Here is a 25522-nt window from a genome sequence, read left to right on the forward strand (position 1 = left end):
AGCGGCCATCCATCCAGCCGCACCAACGCCAACTGTCCAACAGCGCTGACATCGCCACTGAACAAATCGGGGTTGTGAAAAATGCTGCCCATTACTGGCGCAAAAAACACAAGCGCCCCAGGTCTGTCCAGCACCGACAGTCAATGGCGCCGACATTCCTCCCAATCAAAATCTGTGCTGGTACAGGCGTGCTGCCGAGAAAGCGCAACCACCAAGCACAGATACTGCTCCTTGACAAATGTCGTGGCCAAAAAGCGCTGAAAACAGTCTATATCAGGTCCACACAATGAAACAACAAACAAAATATGACAAAACAAAAGACAAAAACAGCAAAAAAGAACAAAAAAGCAAGGCTCTTGAAGAGCACTTGCCGAAGGCTGCCTACTCGGGCGCCATCTTGGAAAAAATTAGATGTCTTCAGCCGTTTTAAATTCCATTAACAGACAACATTGATGCAACATTCCATTCAGACAATAGTTACTTCATTTAATCTAATAATGTCAGTTAATTTCCTGTTAAAATAATTCCAAATCACCTGCCCTTTTTTACCACCGTCTTCTTTAATAGACATTCATATTACTTTTGTTGATACAGTTTTTACAGAATAATTTGCAATCATTTTGCAATTTTTAGTGCCATTTACAGCAGCTCTGCATAACGTTCTCTTTCTTACAATGGTGTTTTCCATCCATCCATCCATCCATCTTCTACCGCTTATCCAGAGTTGGGTCGCAGGGGCAATAGCTTTAGCAGGGAAGCGCAGACGTCCCTCTCCCCAACCACTTGTTCCAGCTCTTCCCGGGGGATCCCAAGGCGTTCCCAGGCCAGCTGGTGGTGATCAGTTGATAGCTCCGCCCCTTTCTTCACCCGAGTGTCCAAAACATGCGCCCACAAATCCGATGATACAACCATAAAGTCAATCATCGAACTGCGGCCAAGGATGTGCTGGTGCCAAGTCCACATATGGACACCTTTATGTTTGAACATGGTCTTTGTTATGGACAATCCGTGACAACCACAGAAGTCCAATAACAAAACACCACTCGAGTTCTGATCGAGGGGGGCCGTTCCTCCGAATCACACCATTCCTGGTCTCACTGTCATTGCCCACGTGAGCATTGAAGTCCCCCAGCAGAACAAGGGAGTCCCCAGAGGGAGCGCTCTCCAGCACACCCTCCAAGGACTCCAAAAAAATGGGTATGCTGAACTGATGTTGGGTGCGTATGCACAAACAACAGTCCAGACCTGACCCCCCACACCCCCACCCGAAGGTGGACGGAGGCTACCCTCTCGTCCACCGGTGTGAACCCCAATGCACAGGCACTGAGCCAGGCGGCAATGAGTATGAGTACGACTCTCACAATCAGCAACTCCAGAGTGGAAGAGAGTCCAAACCCTCTGGAGAGAACTGGTACCAGAGCCCAGGCTGTGTGAAGAGGCAAGTCCGACTATATACAGTCGGAACTTCTCTGCTACGCACACCAGCTCGGGCTCCTTCCCTGCGAGAGAGATGACATTCCACGTCCCTAGAACTAGCATCTGTAGCCAAGGTTCGGACCGCCAACCCCTTTGGCTGCTCGCATAGGTGTTTTATATTGGTAAAATATATACATTTTCATATTTGACACACTTCTACAATTATCTTGATATAATATCATAGTATGATTGTCTGAATAAAGTTTATCTGTCTTGCCAAGCGATTCCAGTTCTTGTTTCCGATGAGTTCCAAGATTCATTGCAACGCAATTACCCACTTTTTACTACCGGTAGTATTTACAATAGAAAACATACAAGTACACGCAGTGCATGGATCACTGCAACTTGTGATGCAAGATCAGCCTCAAAATCAGATTTTTGTAACTTTTAAAGCAACCTGTGGTGCATATGCTAAAATGCTTTAAATTGTTATGCCGTGAAATGGAAACCTTTTGTCACTCAGTCTATACATTACACACTTGCGCTGATCTATTAAACAATACATTTTGCCTTCCTAATCGTTTTTTCCATTGAGCCAATCCAATGTATAGGAAGTACATCAATATTAACCAAAGCAAAATAAGACCAGTTATGTTTAATGATCACCAAACATACACACCAGTCTTATTTTCACATACTGTATTTTCTGCACTATAAGGCGCACCTAAAAGTCTTCCATTTTCTTAAAAGCTCACAGCGCGCCTTAAAATCCGGTGCGTCTTGTGTATGGTCATTACGGTATTACGTCGACTCCAAGATGGCTCCTTCCTAGAGACATGCTTCCAATGTTATAACTTGCTGTTGGTTCAGTGAACTGTGCCGCTGCTTTATTTAATGAGTTTCTGTTGCGGCTCTGAAAAGAGGAGAGCTGTGGTGTTGTTGTTTTTTTTAAACGCACACTTTATTAATGGTTTTCACAGTCTCAACCAATACAGGTACGTCTTTGTCCGTCTCCTTGCCTTCTCTTCTTCGTTCGACTGGAGAGGCATTAATGAACGCCTCCGAAAAATGTAAATTAACTATTCCTTCAATGAAATTACGACAATTGAAAATAATGCATCAAAACAGAAAATCAAGCGAGGAAATCACAAAATAAATTCTATAGCCACCCTACAGAATGTATTTAGGCATTTTTATGAATACAGTACACAACAAAGGAATAAATAAACACTTCTGAGACAGTCCAGTCTTCTACAATTTACTGACATCTGATTGTTCTGTTGGAGCTACACTCAAAGAAATGCATTGTAGATTGTATTTTATAATCAAGTGCATCTTATATATGAAAAAAATTACAAAATGGCCATTCATTGAAGGTGCGCCTTTTAGTATGGAAAATACGGTACTTAAAGCCTGTGCCATGCGTGAATTGGTTGGGTAGCCATTTGTCAAACTGTAATCACAGTATCAGCAAATCAAAGAAATCAAGCAAAGCCTTTAAATTCTTCCTTTGCTTACGGTTAAAAGAAATCATTTGAATAGAATTTTGTGAATCCATAAATTTAGCAGTGTCATATGGTTGAAATGCATTGTATTATTTTAACTGTTTTTTATGTTTTATGAAAACATTTTCATCTTATTTAACAAGTTCACATGTCTTTACGGTGTCACCCTGATATAATAAATATGACATTGTCAAATATTATATGATCTTTGATTGCATAAATTTGTTTCCAAATGGGCAGGCATCCTATCAACAAACTCATCAAATTAGTCATACATTAAGACCTGTCCTAAGAATCAAAGGGAAACTGCATTATTTTTCGGGCAGTTTGATGGAGTTCAGATCATATTTAAATGTAGGCTGCAACGTGATTTAAATGTTGACAATTTGAAACGGTTTTCATTTAAAAAAAAAAAAGTTCAATGACGTGATTGTTATACGTCATTAATGTCATTCATTATCGTCTTAACCTTGGATGCTAAAACAATTTCACTGTATTTTGAGTTTGACAGAAATTTTGTCAAAAATGTATATACTTTGATCTGGTCTCATGTAAAAATAAAAACTCTTGTTTTTGAGAACCAGATCATGGTTTTTATATGTTGAATTTATGGTTTATATTGTGTGGCTACTATATTTTTCTATCTGCTTTTATATTATTTGTAATAATGCGGCAACTTGTATTTTGCTCACTTTACTGTGGTTACACTGAACATACCCAGTGGATATAAAAAGTCTATACAACTCTATTCAAACGCCGTGTTTTTTTTCCATAACCTAAAAAAAAAAAGATCAAATGTGATGTTGGGTTTTCCTGACATTTTTGTGGTGACATTTTTACTGACGGGCTATCAGAGGGATGTTCAAATGTTTGGCGGAGGGGTACAATAGAATTTCGCCGTGCTCTCATCTCAAACGCATGGTTAGGGCAGAAGAGTAAAAAGATTATTTCTACGTCAAAAGCATAGCGGTGGATTGGATACACATAACACCTCCTCCAAGAACAAATGTCAGAGCCCAAGGAAATGTCTAACTTCGAGGTCAAATCAGTGTGTGGGTCTTCAAGTGCTAGCCAGCCATTACCTTCAAAGTGCTCTTTCAAGTCCAATTCAAGCCAGGTTGCAGCAGCTACACGGGCAAAGGCATGCAAAAGAGCTGAATATGCTAAACTTAAAATTGACATGGAAGTTGAACCCGTCTTGAAGCAACATTGAATGCTCTTAAAGAAAGTGAAGCCGAAGCGGCTCTCGCTGCAGCAAAGGTGCTTGAAGCTGCCGCAGAAAGTGAAGGGAGTCAAGCTGAATTGGCTATCGGTCCCCCTTTATCGCCAGTTATATCAAGACAACGCCTTGAAGACTACATCGACTCACACTTCAACCCCCAAATAGACGACGAGAAAGCTGATAAGGGAACTCAATAAACACTACACAGCTCCAACTTAAGGACATTTCACATAATAGCCCCGCATGTCACAGCCTGTGGCATCTTGTACAACACAGCGTTTTGAGCAACCCCAGAACACACGGTGGCCAGTCTTCTCTCACGCCAACGTCGACGCCTTCAGTCCCCACTCACCACAGGGCAGCAACGCATTAAGTTCTCCACGCAAAGTCAGTGACAGGATTCCACGCAAGTACAAGGGTGTCTCTGACCTAGCTGCCCTTCTCGCTCATCGTGACCTTCTCACAGGTTCAAGGTATTTGACAATCAGCCTGAGAGCTATCTGTCATGGCGGTCTACTTTCTATAATGCCATCGACGGCTTGGATCTCAAACCTAGTGAGGAGCTCGACTTATTTAACAGATGGCTTGGTGGCGAGTCACTTCAGCATGCCCTGCGGATCAGAGCAGTCCATATCAACGATCCAGCGGCTGGACTCAACAGACTATGGCAACGGTTGGAAAAGACTTACGGTTCTCCAGAGGTTATTGAAGCTTCACTATTCAAACGCCTCGACAATGTAACTAAAATCTCTCCGAAAGACAGCCGACGTGTTCAAGAACTTGCAGACCTTCTTCTTGAAGTAGAAGGTGCAAAGAACGTAGGTTACCTGCTTGGCCTCACTTTCCTCGACTCAGCCAGAGGCATTAATTAGGGTCTCTAGTGGTGCAAGTAGTTAGAACCACCCCTAGAGTTAGTGGGGTAGCCATTTTAATTCATATGAGTGAAACAGTGGAGAGGTATGATAACATCCACTTCCATTCTCCTCCTTTTGACACATTCAGGCATAATCTGTTTGTGTTGTATATACCAATCTTTGCTGTACACATTATTTATCGTCCTATGTAAGTATTTCATCAATTAATCTTTGTAGATATTTACCATAGATTTGTTAAATAAGTTAGAGAATAGGGCTGTTACAAGAGTGTCGAATATCATTCCATATGAATAATTAGATGCCATACAAACATTTGTATTGTGTTTCCATTTGTGTACAGTTTTACAAGAAAGACTCCATTAAAATACTAAACGGTGGATTCTCATCTTTGTGTTTTTATTGGAGGATTGTTTAGCTCGCTGTCTACGCCGTGCTCTCATCTGAAACGCATGGTTAGGGCAGAAGAGGGGTCACAACAGATTTAATAAACACCGCTGGTGACCAGATGACCAAAAATTGAACGGCGAAGCCAACAACAAAAGCGAGAGCTGCGTGACGGCCAATGCTTTCATGCTTTATCTCCACACACACACACACACACACAAAAAAAAAAACATTCCACCAGAACAGAAGCAAAGCCAGAAAACGATTACATGACATTCGGATAGGTGAATAAACTGCTACCCCAGCAAAGAGATTTGTCCACTGCCCTTATGAATTAACAATAGGAACATTTTAAAGGTTTTTGTCAAAATGTACTCAAGTAATACACAGCTTGACAATGTTAAATGTACTCAAGTAATACACAGCTTGACAATGTTACAAGGGATCTACAAGAAGTAAAAGTCAGTAAACCATTAACACAGAAGGAAGTTCACATTAAAATGTCATGTCATGAATGGTTCAAGGTGTAAGAAAACAAATAGCTTATCAAGATGTTTAGCTTGAAGAGAGTGGGGAGCTGCCAGAGCTTCAGTGATGAAAATATACTGGGCCCTTTTGAGACCAGCTATGGATTATGAGCATGTTGCTTTCATGTCAGCAGCAGATAGCCACCTCAGAAAACTGGATGTAAAACAGGCACCGATGCTTTAACGCAAAGATGTCAAACATTCCGTAAGCCGGAACTGGCCCCAAGGAGGTTCGATCCGGCCCACAGATAATTTAAAAGTGAAAAAATAGATAAAAGACACGGAATGCATATTTTAAAGTCAAAGCCAAAGTTGGATTTTTTGTTAAACGATGCATGATGAAGGCGGCTGAACTTGTATGTCCTGAGAAGCGACAAGCTTTTGCCAACAAAGGAAATGCATGACATTTTGGTTCTTTATAGCAGAGTACGGTGTAATTTAAATGGTCCGGCACATTCGACATCTACCGAGGCCGTATGTGGCCCACAATGTCAAATGAAAGTTTGACACCCCTGCTTTCATGGCAGAAATCCATCACATTGTAAAAACTAGCATGGAAAAATGCTTAGTTTGCACCTCACAGAATTAAGAAAACAATGGCAACATCTCACTTCATTCGCAGACAGGTAAACGAACCAAACACCATCACTTTTGTTTTTTTTTATGTTGAAATTTGAAAAATTAAATAACTTCAATTTCCTCGAGACAGGACAAATGTGGTTTTAAGGAGAATGCGTCAACCAAATAGGACCTAAACCTCTCTAAAGCACGACCGCAAATCCTCACCTGCTGATGCAAATGAGCTAGCAGGTAGATCCAACAAAAAAAAGACACAAATAGGTTCCAGTTTCATTTGATGGGAGCAACTCGTAACAGGGCAGACTGTGATGGTTCTAAACTGAGCAGATCCCAAAAATGCCTACCAGGAGTGGATCAAGAACAAAAAAATTATTTATAGCCAAAACTGGTCGCGAGACCAACAACGTACAACATAAGTCGCTGGGAGAAACACAGAGTAAATAATACAATGAATAAAAACAGCTTGCCAAAGGCAAAAGAAATGACCCCAAATCACTTTCCTAAAATGACAAAGCGAAGCCAATCAAAAAGTTAATCATAAATGCAAAGAGGATAGCAAATACCAAAATACACAGAAGAATAACAAGAACAACAAACCAGAACTATGACAGATTGAAGGACAAAAATCAAAAGCAACGAGAGTCTAGAATACAGAACTTGGACGTGAAACGGGAGCAATGCGAATATTCCGACAACTAGTGACGGCGAGACAGGCTCAAAACAGGTCAATCATAGCATGATGAAAGACAGCTGCGGAACGGGATGAGCCCTCCACTCCCACTTGCTGGAGACAAAACAAAACTGAACCATGACAGACTCGGAGCGATGCATCATCTTGACACCTGACTGGAAAACCTCCATGACATTGTTTATCCAAGAAAGAGATTTTTTTTTAAATAAAAGGCAGCCTGCAAATGGTCTAAAATTAGACAGCACATCTTGATCAAGGCCAGATTTCTTAAGCAGCGGTTACACAACCACATGTTAAAAATGCTGGGTGACTAACTACACCAGAAGACCGACTGCTGTTGATAAGGACCATTCACATTGTTTTCAACGCACAGCTCAAAAGTCAGCATCTGGGACCTTATGAAGTGCCGAAGCTGTGAGGGCACCATTAATGGTTTTGGAGCACATCTTGCTGCCACCCAACCAACTTCTTTTCCAGGAATGCCCCTTCTTATTTCAGCAATATAATTGTAAGTCACATACTGCACATTACAACAAAATGACTTCGTAGTCGAAGAGTATGAGAGCAGCAATCCAGAACGGTCTCCCATTGAAGATGTGTGGCAAAATTATGAAATGCAAAATTTGACAAGGGACACCTGAATGGGTGAGCAACTGAAGCTATACATCAAACAAGAATGAGGAATAACACCATCTCGAAAGGATCAACAATTATGTAAGTGTCTTGACTTCCCAAATGCTTAATGCTTGCTGCTGCAAGGAAGAGTTGTCAGGGACATAAGTTGACTCTAAACACAGACGCAATGTACACTACAAATATTACAGGAACAGGTGATTGATCAGTTTGAACATCTTGTCTCTGTCATATATTCATTTGAATACAGGTTGATAAGGATTTGATAATCATTGCTTCATGTACATTGTATATGTTTGTGTGGGTGTATCTTTGTATATTTATGTGTGTACCTGTCCAAAAACGTGGAAAAAAAACGATTTTTAGTGTTTGTGATCGAGCACTATGTATACTGTACCCTTGCATCCATGCTTGGAGAACAGTATGGTTATTGTTTTTTTAATGGTCCGTAGCCTACCTGAGTTGTGAACGCAGCAGTCTTTCCATTTAATGATATAGTAATTGTGTTTGGATGTCCGAAAATGTTTCCCGATATAATCGCGACTTGAAGACTGCGCCGTTGCATTCTGGCCACTGATAGGTTCATGTGGAACTGCCAATAGTTGTGGCTTCCCCTGTGGTGTTCCTCCACCCATTTATCGCTGCTGCTTGTCAAACGTTTTGCAACAAGTCGGATTTTCACACGAAGATGTTTACTTATGTCTTTACTAGTATTTTGGCGGCTTTGCTGCCTCTTCTTTTCTATCAGAGAATATATTATCCCTTTTTGTGGGTAGATTTAAAGTATTATTTGAAACTCCGGATGTACAGAAAGTCGTTGCAAGCTCGCATGCAGCAAGGAATCATCACATATTTGGACTGCTTTCTCCTCCAGGCGAATAGGAACCCGAACAAGCCCTTCATTATCTTTGAAAACCAGATGCTAACGTATCAAGATGTGGACCTCAGAAGTAATCGGTTCGCGAACGCATTCAGGCAGGCACCTTTGAAACAAGGAAACATTGTTGCTCTCTTGATGTGCAACGACCCGGATTTTATTTGTGTGTGGCTCGGACTGAGTAAACTGGGATGTGAAGTCGCGTTTCTTAACACGAACATCAAAGCCAAGTCTTTGCTTCACTGCATTGAGAGCTGTGGAGCTAAGACCCTTGTTGTCGGCACAGGTACTTCACATTTCTTCTCAGTTGTACTCCACTTTTTACCACTGCGGTCTGGCCAACTTCTACTCGCAATTTGAATTCAAGCCAGGCTCCGCGGTGATTATTAATACTCGGCATTACGGCAAACTGCCGTCAGAGAACGGCGCTGGCTACTTTCAAAATAAAAGCTTCCCAACTAAGGCATGCACGTCAATGGTTTGGGATTGATATGTTATGAAAATAACTTCTCAGCGGTCAAGCAACGATCAACGAATTAAACCTGTCTCGGAACAGCACCATTAGAAACAAAAATTCATGTTAACTCTACGTCGATGATTAAAATACACCTGTTTGAAAAAAAAATATCGAAAAAAAAAAGAATTTTCGTGATCCCGGAACCACACTAGGTCAAGGTAACACTAGGCCAACCCAGATGTGCAACAACAGTACTTTTAAATCAGAATTTTCAAAAAAAATTAAATCGGTTTTTGTTATCCAGCAACCAGGCCACTGAAGTTTTAATTTTTAATACATTTTTTAATCAGGTGTAAAAGTCCAATTTGCAGATTTCAGAGGCCTTTTATTTTGAAATGTAACATAAGATCATAATGAAAGTACTGTATTATGGCTGGATACCAGGCGTAGCCTAGTGTGCCCTATACCTGGTCTGGTTGCAGGATAATGCAAACTGAATTTTTAGCTGATTTCTTTTTTTTAACCAGGTGTAATTTCACTCATTGGTGATGAGTTAACATTAACTTTGTTTTTAATATTCTACTTCAGAACGTTTCATGGTGCTATTCTGAGACAGTTTTCATTCTCCCTGGGTGAACTCATGTTGCCTGACCACTAAAAAGTTATTTTATAATCCAAACCACTGACGTGCATGCATGAATATTAAAGCTTTTATTTTGAAGGTTGCCACCCCTGCTCGCTGGCCGCAGATTACCGTAATGCACAGTATTAACAATCGCTGTGGCAGCTGGTTTGAATAAAATTTGGCGAGTGGAGGCTTCCCTGGTGTCATTTTTTTGTTTTTTTGCCTTTGTGCCATTTTTTTGCTGTCATTATGAAACTTGAGATACGATCTGATGTAATTTATTCGACAATGTTTTGATGAATGGTAGGCTGCTCATTAAAATTCACTTTTGGCAATGAAATTTAAACACACCATCAAGTGGCTGAAATTAAAAGGTTTTCATGAGCAATTTGACATATTACATATTTAATTGTTAAGGGACTAAATTTGATTTGTCATTTGTATAGGTAATATTGAGAAGAATGCCACCTTAATGATGGCATTTCAACTGTTTCTGCATGAGAACGTCCATGCATTCATTATCCATGCTGCTCCTCACGAGGGTCGCAGGCATGCTGGTGCCAATCCCAGCTGTCTTGAGGCAGTTAGTCAGGGTACACCCTTAACTGGTTGCCAGCCAAACGCAGATGCATGGGAATGGGTTATTCATAATCATAGTGTGTTCAGCCCATGAGTTTCATAGTTTATTGTGCCTGGCATGAGTATCACGCCAGCCACGCCACCACTGTATCCGACAGTATACTCACACACAAACTCTTTGTGAATCATGCAAATGAAACTAATGCAGTATTTAGTTTGTAGCTATCAAACGAGAGATTGTCACCAATTAATCTTCTTTATGTTATTTTGATTTGACACAGTCTTTATGTATTTTATATATACTGTGAGTCAGACATGTTAACACACACACACACACGCGCGCGCACACACACACACACACACACACACACACACACACACATTAATGAATAAATGTGTGTTTGTGTGTGACTGTGTTAACATGTCCGACTCATAGTGCAGAGGTGCACACAGTTCCTGTGGAATCACAGGATCAGGGTTCTAAATCAGGGTTGTCACACTAATTTCTGTTGCGCACCACTTTGGAATTACATCTTCCTTTGGAGGGGCGAATTAATGTTTAATCATCACATTGTATTATTGCACAAAACAAAGTGATGTATTACTAGTTTTGAAATCAGTCACATTTTTTTCTTCAAATGAGTGTAAACAGTGTCATCTGGTTTGTTATTAGTCTTGTCAGGGGAAATATTTATAGTTGTGTTTATATATACGCATTTTTATTTGAGTTGAGAACAATATGAGAACAAGTGAGATGGCTCATTGTGTCTGTTTTTGTAGGTTTGGATCATTTGGTGAAGGTAGTCCTGCCTGACCTGCAGAAAGACAACATAACTGTGTGGGTAGTACATCACTCACCACTGAGTGAGGGTTTCATCAGTTTACTGGATAAGGTAGAGAACATGTCAACAGAAAACAAATGTGAGCCACTCAAAGTCGACATCATGTCCAACTTCCTCTTCATATTTACATCGGGAACCACAGGTATGACATGATTAAAATATGTTTCAAATATAAATGAATAGTGTTTTTTTCAAGAGATGACATATAAAACAAGCATTGTATCTTTTTTTAATGGATTCATTAATTGATGAAAATGAAATACTCATACCTATGGCTTGCCAATGTGTTTATGCCATGGGAACCTTTGCACCTTTTGTCACATTACCACAAATGCAAATGTCTTTTATTGGTATTTCATGATATAGCTCAAAGCATATTCAGGTGTTGGAAAGTCCATACTTAAATCCCATTGAGAATCTTCAAATCAAAATTTGAATACTGTATTGCTATTCACAGATGATCATTTATTTTGACTGGTATTGAGCTGTTCTGCAAAAACAGTGTGTTTTTAAAAAAAAAAGTTTGAGAATGCGAAAGCTCTGAGAAACGTACACCAAAAGACTTGCAGTTGTAATTTCAGCTAACGGGAATTCTACAACAAATTGACTCAGGGTGGTTGAATACTTCCTCACGCCACATCTTACTCATTTTTATTTGTAAAAATGTTTGAAATAATTTTCCTTCCATTTAACAATTATTTACCACTTTGTAATGATTAATCACATAAAATCCCCCACCAAATATGAGCACATTTGGGTTTATAATATGACAAGATCTAGAACAGTTCAAGGGGTACGAAGCCACTAAATATACACATCTCTATCTGCCTGTTTTTGTCTGTCTGTTAGCATTGTAAACTCTTTAACTGCCATCATCTCACTGAGTGGAACCAGTTCATAATTGTGATACTTCACACATTATGTCCACAGTTTGAATAGTGAGAAGTGAACCTGTTCATTTTAGCTGTAAATGATGTCCCTTTCTCGGTCAGGTTTCCCAAAGGCAGCACGTGTGGGTCATCTTAAAGCCATTATGAGTATGGCATTCTTTCAGATGTGCGGAGCTACATCTGAAGACATCATCTATATCACGCTTCCTCTTTACCACATGTCTGCTTCACTGTTAGGCATTGGAGGATGCATACAGCTTGGTAAGAACGTCTGAGAACAGTAGGCAAAGCTAAGCAATCACATTTCCCTTGCCTGTGTGCATGTGTGTGGTCTGCTCTGTATGGTGTACAACAAAGTATCTCAATCAATCAATCGAAACCTTCATTTAACCAGAAAATGAAACATACCGAGGTCTCTTTTTGGAGAATGATCTGCCCAAAGGAGAACAATTCATGTCATAATGATAACGATATACTGTATACTGTATTTTCCGCACTCTTAAGTCGCAGTTTTTTTCATAGTTTGGCCGGGGGTGCGACTTATAATCTGGAGCGAAATTATTATGTGAAATTATGAACACATTACAGTGCAGTATTATATAAGTTCACATTATTTTCACATTAAACCGCAAGAAGGTGCTCTGGGTCTGTGTTGATAAATCGATGATGAGTTTGACGTGGGCGACGTTGAAGAGGAAGCCCCGCATCTTCTACCTCCGGAGATTTATTTAAAAGTGACACAGAGAGTGAAAATTTACAGTCAAACCTCGGTCTTCGTACGTCTCTGTTCTCAACCAAATCGGTTTTCAACCAAAAATGTTGAGTTTTTTATGCCTCGGATTACGACCGAAAATCAGTTATCGACCAAACTGAGCGCACTTGAATGCGCTACTTGACTTCTCTCGCCTTCCTTACACGAAGAAGTGACGCTTCCTCGGGTAGGCGAAGAAGTGACGCTTCCTCGGGTAGGCGAGGAAGTGACGCTTCCTCGTGTATCGTTCCATTGTGAGCAGACGTGTTCAATAAAGATTTTTAAAAAGGAGCGTCCAGTGTCAGCGGACGTGTTCAATATATATATATATATATATATATATATTAATATCATCGTGTTTGTTGACATCTAAAGCAAATCGGACAGTTATTTCTGCATTGTGTATCAGTCCCTAATTATGGCACCCAAGAAAGCAAGTGAAAGGAGTAAATCTGGTGAAAAAAGAGGAAAATCGTGCGCAAAACTATGGAATTTAAGAAAGATTTTAAAGCGAAATATGAATCGGGTGTATGTGTGTCTGTGTTGGCTAAGAATTTCGGCATGCCAAAATCGGCGATCAGCAGCATCCTAAAAAAGAAAGACCATCTTAAAGTCACCGATGTGGCTATAGGATCTCGTGTGTTTAGCAATCAAAGGTCACAAATATTAGCGGAAGTGGAGAAACGTTTGCTTATTTTCATAAATGAGAAACAGCTAGCAGGGGACAGTCTTAGCCAAGATACGATTTGTGGCAAAGCAAAACAAAGCAAAGCAAAGGATCCTAGCATTGCTCCTGAGGAGTTTGATTTTCAAGCAAGCAGAGGATGGTTCGAAAAGGTGAGGAAATGAAGTGGGATACACTCCTTGATTCATCATGGGGAGGCAACCAGTTCAGACAAGGAAGCTGCCGAAAAGTTTAAAGTTCAGTTTTAAAATCTCATCCAGGCCGAGGAATATCTTCCCCAGCGAACTTTTAATATGGACGAAACTGCACTCGTGTGGATAAAGTGGTTCAGAAAATGGATGGAGGGATGTTACCTCATACCATAGCGTAGTGTTGCAGAGAGAGAGTCCATAGTTACAGCCATTACTTTAGGGTTTATTAGTTCAAGGTGGAAAATAATATAATCTACAATTGTCACGATGAGAGCGAGAGATGTTACTTGAATTTTTATGTTACAATGTTAATGTTTGTTAAAATTGGTAAAAATAAAACATACAAAATGTTTATTCAGTATTTTACAGATTACCTGCTCTCTTATTACACGTGTATACAGTTTATGGTGTAAAATAGTTTTTAAAAATGTTTTATAAAAAGTTGTTTTCTAGACGGATTAAAATGTATTACATCGACTATAATGGGAATCATGGTTTCGGTTTTCGAACAAATCACTTCAAACAGCCTTCTAGAATGGACTCTGGTCGAAAACCGAGGTATGATTGTAATTAAATTTAGTGGTTTGGAGTGACAATGATAATTTGGTAAATTTGTTAGTTTGTTCGTTATGCTGTAGTTATCTGAATAACTCTTAATGTTACGTAAGCATCCCAGGTGTGTTTTCAGTTTGTTGTTTATGCGTCATGTCACATTATCATATCGTAGTTATTCAGTGTGTTGTTGAGTCTTTTTTTTTTTTTTAATAATTTTAAATTGCCTTTCAATAGGGGTGTTCACATGGCACACATTTGCTCTGGCGCTGCACCGATGTATTTTGTGGCGATATATTTTGCACCGTAGCAAATTGTGTGGAGCGGTCACACGTACAAAGCCGCCTAGCGTGTCAGCACCGGCACAGCGTCGGTGCAGCCCCACTTGCGTTTACACGGCAGTTCCTGCAGCGGAGCAAAACGACAGAAAACAAATGAGCTCTCGTGTTGGTACTTTTTAAAACATATACACAACTCCAGCGACTACTGGGCAGGCACGTCCTTCTCCTTCTCGGTCTCCATGCCTTCTGCTCGAGAGTGACCGCCCCCGAAAACGTAAATCAATGATGACTTCAATGATGTATTGCGCCAAACAGAAAATCAAGAGAGGAAATCACAAAATAAATTATATGGGGGGTTGTGAACACACAACAAAGGAGCAAACTACACAATCAACTCCGAGACAGTCCAGTCCCCTACAAAAGGAAAGATGTTACCAGCCAAGTCTTGTGTCGTTATTAAACAAACATAACGGAAGTCCGACAGAGCACGAAAGCAACGCATTCTCACCGTACGTAAACTCTTCACAAGCATTGTTCTGGAGCAAATTTAACCCAGTTGCGTTTGCACGTGCAAATTTACACCGGTGCTGCTTCGCAAACAAGCATTTGCTCTGGAGCAAATTTTTAAACCACCTCCCTGAGGTGGATCAAATTTGGTCCGGTGCAAGCTGTTTTCCGGGGCCACGCCGGAGCTAATTTGCAAGTGTGAACGCTCTACTGGGGCAGCCACGGCGTAGCACCGGACCAAATCTTGCCGTGTGAACACCCCTAATATGGTGTTGGGTTTAATCAAATACATTTCCCCCAAAAATGCAACTTATACTCCAGTGCGAATTTGTTTAGTTTTTTCTTCTTTATGATGCATTTCATGGCTGGTGCGATTTATAGTACGGAGCGATTTATAGTCCGGAAAATACAGTACATAAAAGAACAGATTACAATTACAAACAGGAAAATGACATCTGTGGATTAGACGAGCATGCACCCAGAATGGAGCGCACTAATGACTGCATCTTATTTTCACGACCATTCGGCGCACCGTATGGTTGGGCGCAGTCTCATTAATGGGTGCTATTTCTGTATTTTACACATAGACAAAACGCACTGTATTATTGACCGCAGATTTAAAGTGGTAAAACATACACCAGCTTAAACATACGGCATGCATGCGCGCACGCTAAATACACATTAGCTTGAAGCATACGGTAGCATGCCAAGACATACAGATACAGAGGATGAGGACTTGTTTTTAGCTTGTATCAGAATTGAACAATTGTGCAAGTACCGGTAATCCCTCAAAAACGCTGCGTTCCCTCTCGCTGTCAGAGTCACTCTCATTGCCATGTGGCTCCACAGAAATGATGCCGGCTTTGCCAAAAACTCGAACAACAGTGCAAGCAGACACGTTCGTCAGAGCAGCCACAATCCATTCGCATATTGTGCCGTAACTCGCCCAGCGCTGCCTCTCACTCTTTGTAAAGTTGTGTATGCCATCGTATCCATTGGTTCCCATGCCGTTCGCAACTTTACTTTGAACGCCCGGCCGCAACTTTACTTTGAACGCCCGGTTAATGCCGATGTCCAGCGATTGGAGTTCTTTAGTCAAGCCTCCGGGAGTAACGGCAAGCTCAGAGTTCATTTGCTCGTCTTGGTTTTTCACCGCTGCTGTGAGATGGGCACGCATGCCGATGGCTTGATGTTTGAACTGAGCTTCGTAGGCGTGTCTCTTTGTAGAATGTATTTTCGGGGGTTCTTAAAAACCAAAACCGAAGTTGTTTTGCAACCACGCACATAGCCACAATCTATACAGGTGTTGGTACCTGCTTGGAGCGTCCCTTTAATGTCCACTTACACGCCCACCCTTCACTCATTGGCGGACTTCTTCCCCACATGCCTGTCCTCACTCACGTCTGCCTTTTCTCTATATAAACAGCGTGTCAGCTGACAGTCAGGTTTTGTAACTCAGCGCATACACAAGACGCTCCGCATCATAAGGCGTCCTGTCTATTTTGAAGAAAATTTAAGACTTTTAATGGCGCCTTATAGTTGTGAAAATACGGTAGTTGAATGCTACTTGTCTGCCCTGTGTTTTTGTTCATTTGTTTCAAAGGTGCAACTTGTGTTTTAAAGAAGAAGTTTTCAGCCAGTCAGTTTTGGAAGGACTGTGTGAAATACAATGTGACAGTGGTGCAGTACATCGGAGAGCTCTGTCGATATCTGGTCAACCATACTGTGGTAAGATAACATTTAAACAAAGTTTTTTTTTAATTTTAATTTGTGCCTTGTTGTTCCAGAATAGAGCTCCCTAGGATTGGATATTTGCACACGTTTATTTACAGTCGTATCATTTAATTGAAAATGGGTTTCCTGTATATTACGGGCTTTTTATCTCAAGTCAGGTCAGGAAAATCATAATAGCCAAGCCAAGGCACACTTTCATTGAAAAAATCCTGCGGCACACCGCTAGCTGAAAATGTGAAAACGCTTATTTTCACAATTAAGTCTTATATTGTTATCATAAGCATTTTCTTTAACATTGAAAAATAGCGTTATAATACAACACCTTGAATAGGAACCAAATAAGATAAGATCAGAAACCTTTTATTTGTCCCATAATGGAGAAATTTGCAATCTACAGCAGCAAAATTGAAGGGGGGGAGAAAAGAAAAACAAAGTATTGCGTGCACAAAATAAATGTTTCAGAAAAAGAACTGTACATAATGGAATATAAAATATAAAATATAGATATAAGCGGATATGCAACTGCAGATGTGCTGCATAAGGTGGTTGTGCTATTTGCAATGTATGGATGGGGTGAGTCCAGGTTTTCACGTGTGTTTATTTAGCAGCCTGACAGCAGTTGGTAGGAACGAGCGGTGGTATATCTCTCTTTCTTGCAGCGTGGGTGTAACAGTCTCTGGCTGAAGGAGCTGCCCAGTGCTGTCAGGGCGGGCTGGATGGGGTGGGAGGGAATGTCTATGATAGCTTTTAGTTTAACTAGCATCCTCCTGTTGCCCACCTCCTCCAGAAAGTCCAGGGAGCAGCCCAGGACAGAACTGGCCCTCGTGACCAGTCGCTCCAGTCTCTCTCTGTCCCGGGCAGAGATGCTGCCTGACCAGCAGACAATGCCGAAATGGATGTCCGAAGCCACCACAGAGTCATAGAATGTCTTAAAGAGTGACCCCTGAACCCCAAAAGACCTCAGTTTCCTGAGTAAGAAGATGCGGCTTTGTCCCTTTCTGATCAGGGCGTCCGTGTTGGTAGACCAGTCAAGTTTATTGTTGAGAAGAATACCTATGTACTTGTAGGAGGTCACCCTCTCTATGTCCGTACCCTGGATGTTCATCGGTGCAGGTGAGGACTGTTTCCTGCAGAAATCCACAACCAACTCCTATGTTATCCCGGGGTTGATCTGGAGGTGATTCGGCTGGCACCAATTCACGAAGTCTTTTGTTTTCCCGGCTGTTTTCCCGGGGTTGATCTGGAGGTGATTCTGCTGGCACCAATTCAAGTCTTTCTTACCTTGTACTCCCAATCATCTCCTTCTGTAATGAGGCCGACAATCGCAGAGTCGTCACAGAACCTCTGAAGGTGGCAGGTTGGAGTGATGTAGCTGAAGTCCAAGGTGTAGAGGGTGAACAGGAATAGAGCCAGGATAGTCCCCTGCGGCGCCCCAGTGTTGCAGAGAAGTCTGTCCGACTCACATCTCTGTTCCCTCACATACTGCGGACGGTTTGTGAAGTAATCTGTAATCCATGATGTGAGGTGGTGGTCCACTCCGGCGTGCCGCAGCTTGTCCCCCAGTAGGTTGGGCTGGATGGTGTTGACGGCACTTCAGAAATTAAACAACATGATCCTCACAGTGCTCCCAGCATCTCCAGGTATAACAGCACCAAGTGGAGGAGGTAGATGACGGCGTCCTCCGTACCGATGCCAGGCTGTTAGGCAAACTGTAGCGGGTCCAGTGAAGAGCTCACCAGCGGTCACAGGTAGGCGAGGATGAGTCTCTCCAGCGTCTTCATCAGGTGAGACATCAGCACCACCGGTCTGTAGCTGTTGAGCTCCTTCGGGTGTGGGTTCTTGGGCACTGGGAGCAGGCACGAAGTTTTCCACAGCTGTGGAACTCTGCCAAGCTTCAGGCTCAGGTTGAACATGTGCTGGACAATGTCACACAGCTGGTCGAAGCAGGTCCCGAGGAGCTGGGAACTGATGTTGTCTGGACCTGCTGCCTTCCTCAGATTCATCCTCCTCAGTTGGTTCCTCACCTGCACTGCCGTGACAGACAGGCAGGAACCAGGAGACAGACTGGGGGTTGGAGGTGTAGTGTTGGTTGAGAGGGCAGTTGTTTGTTGTTGGAAGCTCGTTGTGAGAGGAGGGGTGGGTGGGTGGATGGGTGGGGGTCGAAAGTCCACAGTGAGAGTGGGTGCAGCTGCAGGGGGTGCTGGTGGTTGGGGGGAGGGAAAGACGTCTGGTCAAACCGGTTGAAAAAAACGGTTTACTGTAATTGTTGTTGTATTAGTATTAGTTGTAATTTTGCCCAGTCCTTGTCCTTCTCAGTCAATGCCATTGGGCTTTTGTGGCCTGAGATGCTTTTCAGGCCCCTCCAGACAACAGTGACATTACTGGCCTGTAGCTGGTCCTCCATTTTCATCCTGTAGGGATTTTCCCCTCTCTGATCCTGCTTCTCAGCTTTATCAGTATGGCCTTCAGCTCCTCTCTGTTTCTCAACACAAAAGCCCTCTTCTTCTCCTTTAGGAGAGCCTTTATGTTGGGAGTAAACCACGGTTTGTTGCTGGAAAAACACAGCACAGTCCTGGTGGGTACGGTGTTCAGCTCACAAAAGTTAATGTAGTCCGTAATATTGTCGGTGACTGAATCAATGTCTTCCACATGAACCTCACTGAAGATCTCCCACCTGGTTGAGTCGAACCAGTCCCGCAGAGCCTCTTCAGCCCCCATGGACCATCTTCTGACCATGCGGGGTCACAGCTGGCTGCCTGTGCACCAATCAACATAAATACAATATTTTATAATCTTTCATGTTTATTCTCACTCAGTGTGATAAATGGTTTGGATGAACACAGATCTGATATTGTGGCAGCAATCGATGAAAGACACAGGAAGCTCTTCCTCCACAGCTTTCATTCTTTCTGTTTTTACTTTTTACAGCAGTCAGGCTATTCTTTAGCTGCTTCGGGTCCGAACATCTCATTTACAATGGCTTTGCAGGCGGGAAGTAATATCCTATAGACAGCACTTACTTTGCTCCATATATTCGTGTAGTATTGCCAATCCCATCCTGAATGGTGCCTTGTGCAACCCCCACAAGCAAGTATTATCATAGACAGCATTTACATTTCAGATAATAAGATGCCTTCTTGGGTACCTCAAGGCCGCATCCGTATTGGATGCGTCAAGGTGAAGTCAGTCTCTTGGTGGGCAGGCACCGAGAGACATACAATGCCGTCAGCTTTCTTAACCGCCAGATTGATCGTAGGTGAAATAGGTGTCTGTCGGTACTTTGCTAAGTTCTCAGACTGTACACTAGGTGGCAGCATTGTTAGGTAAAGAATAGGTCTTTAAATGTGACGACGTACGTCGCACGAACTAGTGTTGTGCTATTCAGAAAATACAGTGCTTGGCAACACTCTGGCCTTGTTATTTTGCCTCCCGACACCATATTTTAACTCAGTTAGGAATGGTTAAAGGGATGGACAAAAACTCACTCCCATTCTTGCTTAGACCATCCTTTTTAAAAAAACATTTTGCTCTCTGTTCCCCAAATTGGGCATACCGTTCTGTCCCAAGGACAGAGTGCCCATCTCTGCTCACTGAATGACACAATTCTAATTATTTTCTTCATGCTGTTCAGGGTTTATCTGAGAATTATGTAATCATTTACCTGCTAATTAGACATTTTAAATGAACCAAGTTTTGAACGGCAAGAGTGGGATTTCAACTTATGCACCTTTGGAAATCCCTGAGAATTGTTTTAATAATGACTAATTCTGCAATGGAACAGGCCTACAAAAATGAAATTAAACAAGCCAGGCATCTTCTCCGACATGTTTAATAGCATATGTGCACTATTTCAGATTCTTTCAAATATTCTACTTTGTATGCAGGTTCCAGAAGAGAACAGTCACAGTGTTTGGCTTGCAGCAGGCAGCGGGCTTCGATCAGATGTGTGGAATGCATTTGCCAGACGCTTTCGTACAATCATCATCAGAGAAGGTTATGGTTTAACTGAGGCCAGCATTGGCTTCCTCAACTATACCGATGAGGTTGGACCCATTGGGAGAGCAAGCTATTTCAACAAGGTCGGGTTTTTTAATCGTTTGTTTCTGTGGTTATTTTATCATTTGCCTAATGTATGTCATAATCATTTTCAAAAAGGAGCAACCTTGAAAAAGCTTCCATTCGCATCAATCCTGAGGTGTTTTTTTTAATACTTATTCTTACCCTTTACAGACGATTTTCCATTCAGCACTGTGTAACAATACAACAAAATGTGTGTTTTTTTAAATGAAAACATTAATATATGACCTGTTGAATTACAAATATATAGCGCACAAATAATTTGGAAATTGTCAAAGTTTTGTAATTGCATACTCCCACGTAGTCAGTCTTTATCACTTTCATGCACCAATAATGATAACCTATAACCTGATAACATGATAAGCTGTCTGCTGTAGTAACCGCTGTCCCTGAAAGGGTAAATATGACAAACTAAGAATGTGATTGGTTCGATGGTTGGTGCTAAAACATTTCTGATTCTTCAGCTTTCAGTACCATTTGAACTCCTGAGATATGACACACAAACATATGAACCGTTCAGAACATCGTCTGGAAGATGTGTACGAGCACCGATTGGTAATTTCCATAATTTGTATGAACACTATTATGTCATTCTCACGTTGACAGATGTTTTATTTGTCTCACATCATTTTGGATTATTTTATTCGAGCAGGTGATGCCGGTATCCTGGTTGCTCCTGTGACAGTTATGAATCCGTTCTTGGGTTACGCTGGAAATAAGGTCCAGTCTGACAAGAAGTTGATCAAGGATGTGTTTGTGATGGGTGATGTCTATTTTAACACTGGAGACCTCCTGATGCAGGACAACAGAAATTTTCTTTACTTTCGTGACCGCATCGGGGACACTTTCAGGTACCGGTCAACATTGCTTGTGTCAGAATACCGTATTTTCCATACTAAAAGACGCACTGGATTATGAGGCTCACCTTCAATGAATGTCTATTTTGTCGTAGTTATTTATTCCTTTGTTGTGTATTCACAAATGATGAAATCACAATATAAATTCTGTAGGGAGGGGGCTATAAAATCTATTTTGTGATATCCTTGCTTGCTTTTCAGTTTTGATGTATTTTCAATTTTTGCAGTTTCATGAAGTAATCATTAGTTTACATTTTTTGGAGGCGGTCTTGAACACCTCTCGAGTTGAACGGAAGAAGGCACGGAGACATACCTGATTTGTTGAGACTGTTTAAAAAAATTAACACCACAGCTCTCCTTTTTTCGGAGCTGCAACACAAACTTATTTAATAAAGCAGAAACACAGTTCACTGAACCAACAGCAAGTTAAAACATTGGAAGCATGTCTCCAGGAAAGAGCCGTCCGTCTTGGAGTCGACGTATTACCATAATGACCATACACAAGACGTACCGGATTTTAAGGCGCTCGGGGAGCTTTTCAGAAAATGGAAGACTTTTTGGTGCGCTCTATAGTGCGGAAAATACGGTACATTTTCCACATCAAATGGCTTCACATCTGTTTTCCAAGCTGCTTAACCTCACTAGAGGCAGTTTAAAGTAATTGATTGGCGTATACTGTATTCTGGACAGCATGGTACTAGAGTAATTGGCATGTCTGCTTTGCAGTCAACAGATTCTGTTTATTTTCTCTGTCCTTGTATGGGTGATGAGCAGTGAGCAGTGTTGGGCATGGTACTTTTAAAAAGTAGTTACAAATTACTTCTTCCAAGAAGTAATTGAGTTTGTAACGCAGGTACTGCATTGTAGATATAGCAATAAACTCAGGCTGCATTTTGTTGTAACAATATTAGCAGTGAAATGGCCCAACACAAAGCACCACAGAAAAAAGTATCAACTGCATGAAAACATATGACTGACCATAACGCGAAATCACGAGCTGCTCACCGCATATTGTGCAGAGCTGGCTTTGTGTGTCGTCTGGTTTTTTGTTTGTTTGTTTGTTTTTACTTATGTGGCTAGCTTGTGGGTTTAATATTAGCGATACAATTACCGTAGCATTTTGACATGCATCAAGTCTCCATCATAGAAGGATGTAATGGAGAATGTAATGGAAGAACAAAAACATCTCAAGATCTGTCTGATACAGGTGGAAAGGAGAAAACGTGTCCACTATGGAGGTTTCTGAGGTTTTATGTTTTCTCAATTTTATTCAAGAGGCCAATGTTTATGGAGTCACAGTACCAGGTATGTAACATTGTTGTTCATTGCTGCAGTTGCATATGATGTTGTACACATGACAAGCATCAGAGCAAGATCTTGTGAAAAATTATGTTCCGTTTCATTTTTTGTGGGAAAGCATTTCAACTATCCATCCACCCAACCATTAAATTCTTCATCACCAACACTACCTTCAGTCAAATATAATCCAAATTGAGTCAAAACGGGATCAACACTCAACACCCAAATGGTTTTGTGAAATGAATAAACCAAAAATACATTTTTTATTCAATTGCATTATTTTTTAAATCTAATTTTATTCATTTGAACCAATTTTGGGGGCTAAATCAAACCTGTTACTGATAACCCGAGTGTTGTACCAAATTATTGTGTGAATCCTTGTTAGGTTTACTTTTACTTTATTGCACCATAAGTGAAACATGCTGGCTTTTATTTTTCATTGTGATATCAATTGCAGGGTATGAAGGTCGAGTTGGCATGGCTGCTATTGTTTTAAAACGGGGGCTCACATTGCATGGTCCAAAACTCTACGACCACTTGGTCGAAACCCTTCCTGCATTTGCCTGGCCGTGGTTTCTCAGAATACAGGTATGTCACCTTCTCAATCACAGTTTGTATTTGTACTCGCTCAACTCCGTATCCCCCCCCCCCACAACCACCACCACCACCACCCCACCCCCCCACCCCACCCCAGACCTCTCTGGACGTGACTGAGACTTTTAAGCAACAGAAGGGGAAGCTGGTCCAGGAAGGATTTAACCCAGAAATCACAAAGGATAACCTGTATTTCTTAGATATCACTCAGAAGGACTATCTCCTCCTCAATGTGTCTCTATATGAGGATATTGTACACGGGAAAATCAAACTATAGTTTCTGAGAAAATTATCTGACGAGTAATAAGCATCACATTAGAGCAATAGTAATTAATCATTTATAAATACAGTGATCCCTCGCTATTTCGCGGTTCGTTTATCGTGGCTTCAGTGCATCGCGGATTTTTTCAAACATATTCGTAAAAAAAAAAAAAAAAAGGCCGCAAACGGTCCGGGAGAAGCAGCGAAAGTCAGCAAAACAACAGCGAGTCACATAGAGCAGTGTTTTCCAAACTTTTTTGAGCCAAGGCACACTTCTTTCATTGAAAATAATCTCGCGGGACACCACTAGCTGAAAATGTGACACCCCTCCCCCGCTTATTTTAACATTTAACGTATTACATTGTTACTATAACATTGAAGAATGACGTTATAACAGCTTGAATTGGAATCAAATGAACACAAAGAAAACAGTATTTTATCATCTTTCATATTTATTGTTTCACCGTTGTCCTGCATTCATGCGTCACAAATTCGCTTGTCTCTCGTCGAAACACAAGGCAGTTGGCTAGCTGCTGCTGCTCCCTAGCGGTATGGGAGGTTACTACATGATTACTTTCTGGGCAAAAGACCGCACAGGCATACAAATTGGATATTTTCCCGCGGCACACCTGACAATGTCTCGCAGTACACCAGTGTGCCGCGGCACACAGGTTGAAAAACACAGAGCAACATATACAGTACAGACATGTACATGTTTACTGTATTTTGTTATTCATACACTAACCTAACCTAACTTATATATGTTTAAGTCTATTTGTATACAGCATTTTGTAATGTTAATTACGACAAAATTTACTTTACAAAAATACTTTACATGCATGTATACCATTCAATTTGGCCTTAATAAATAGTTTTTGTACTCATACACATGTACGTGTACCTATATGGCGGGTCGCTACTTTGCGGATTTTCGTTTATCGCGGGGGGTGTTTTGGTCCCCATTGACCGCGATAAACGAGGGATTACTGTGGTTATTTAGCAATTAGGGCAGTGTGTTATTGAGAAACCTGCAATATATGGTATGGGTGTTGAATTTTGCGATGGACATTATTACAATATTTAATGTACCTTCAGAAAGTAGATTTTTATTATGTAATGAAATAAATAATTTAATGAGACAAAATAACCAGGCTCAATGTATTCATTCATTCATTTATTCATTCATTTTCCAAACCGCTTTATCCTCACTAGGGAGGCGGGAGGTGCTGGAGCCTATCCCAGCTGTCTTCGGGCAGTAGGCAGGGGACACCCCAAATCGGTTGCCAGCCAATCGCAGGGCACACAGAGATGAACAACCATCCATGCCCACACTCACACCTAGGGACAATTTAGAGTGTTCAATCAGCCTGCCATGCATGTTTTTGGAATGTGGGAGGAAACCGGAGTACCCGGAGAAAACCCACGCAGGCCCGGGGAGAACATGCAAACTCCACACAGGGAGGCCGTAGCTGAAATTGAACCCGGTACCTCTGCACTGTGAAGTCGACGTGCTAACCACTGGACTCCCGGGCCGCCGGCTCAATGTATACTTAAAAACCTTTTTAAAAACAATCCAATGGCACATGGGACCAGGGCCAACCAGGTGTAGTAAGGGGCTGTAGCATGGGACC

At 41.4% G+C, this 25522-nt stretch overlaps 1 protein-coding gene across 1 annotated transcript; it reads left to right on the forward strand.

Annotated features, from left to right (window-relative positions):
- The first annotated feature begins 8441 nt into the window (after positions 1-8441).
- Positions 8442-25043, forward strand: LOC127590671 (long-chain fatty acid transport protein 6). Its single transcript, XM_052050094.1, has 10 exons — positions 8442-8995; positions 11151-11354; positions 12205-12363; positions 16673-16797; positions 20688-20882; positions 21345-21435; positions 21533-21731; positions 22945-23042; positions 23494-23624; positions 23731-25043. The coding sequence occupies exons 1-10, from the start codon at positions 8521-8523 to the stop codon at positions 23905-23907; spliced, it is 1854 nt and encodes a 617-aa protein (XP_051906054.1). The 5' UTR covers positions 8442-8520; the 3' UTR covers positions 23908-25043.
- The last annotated feature ends 479 nt before the right edge of the window (positions 25044-25522 follow it).

Source organism: Hippocampus zosterae, chromosome 18, assembly GCF_025434085.1.
Source record: "Hippocampus zosterae strain Florida chromosome 18, ASM2543408v3, whole genome shotgun sequence".
Classification (NCBI taxonomy): Eukaryota; Metazoa; Chordata; class Actinopteri; order Syngnathiformes; family Syngnathidae; genus Hippocampus; species Hippocampus zosterae.

Bases quoted from the DNA above. Each gene is read 5' to 3' on its own strand.
- LOC127590671 (XM_052050094.1), top strand. From the start codon at position 8,521: ATGTTTACTTATGTCTTTACTAGTATTTTGGCGGCTTTGCTGCCTCTT. The intron at 8,996-11,150 runs GTACTTCACATT...CTGTTTTTGTAG, and splicing joins GACCCTTGTTGTCGGCACAG to GTTTGGATCATTTGGTGAAG. The intron at 23,043-23,493 runs GTATGTAACATT...TATCAATTGCAG, and splicing joins TTATGGAGTCACAGTACCAG to GGTATGAAGGTCGAGTTGGC.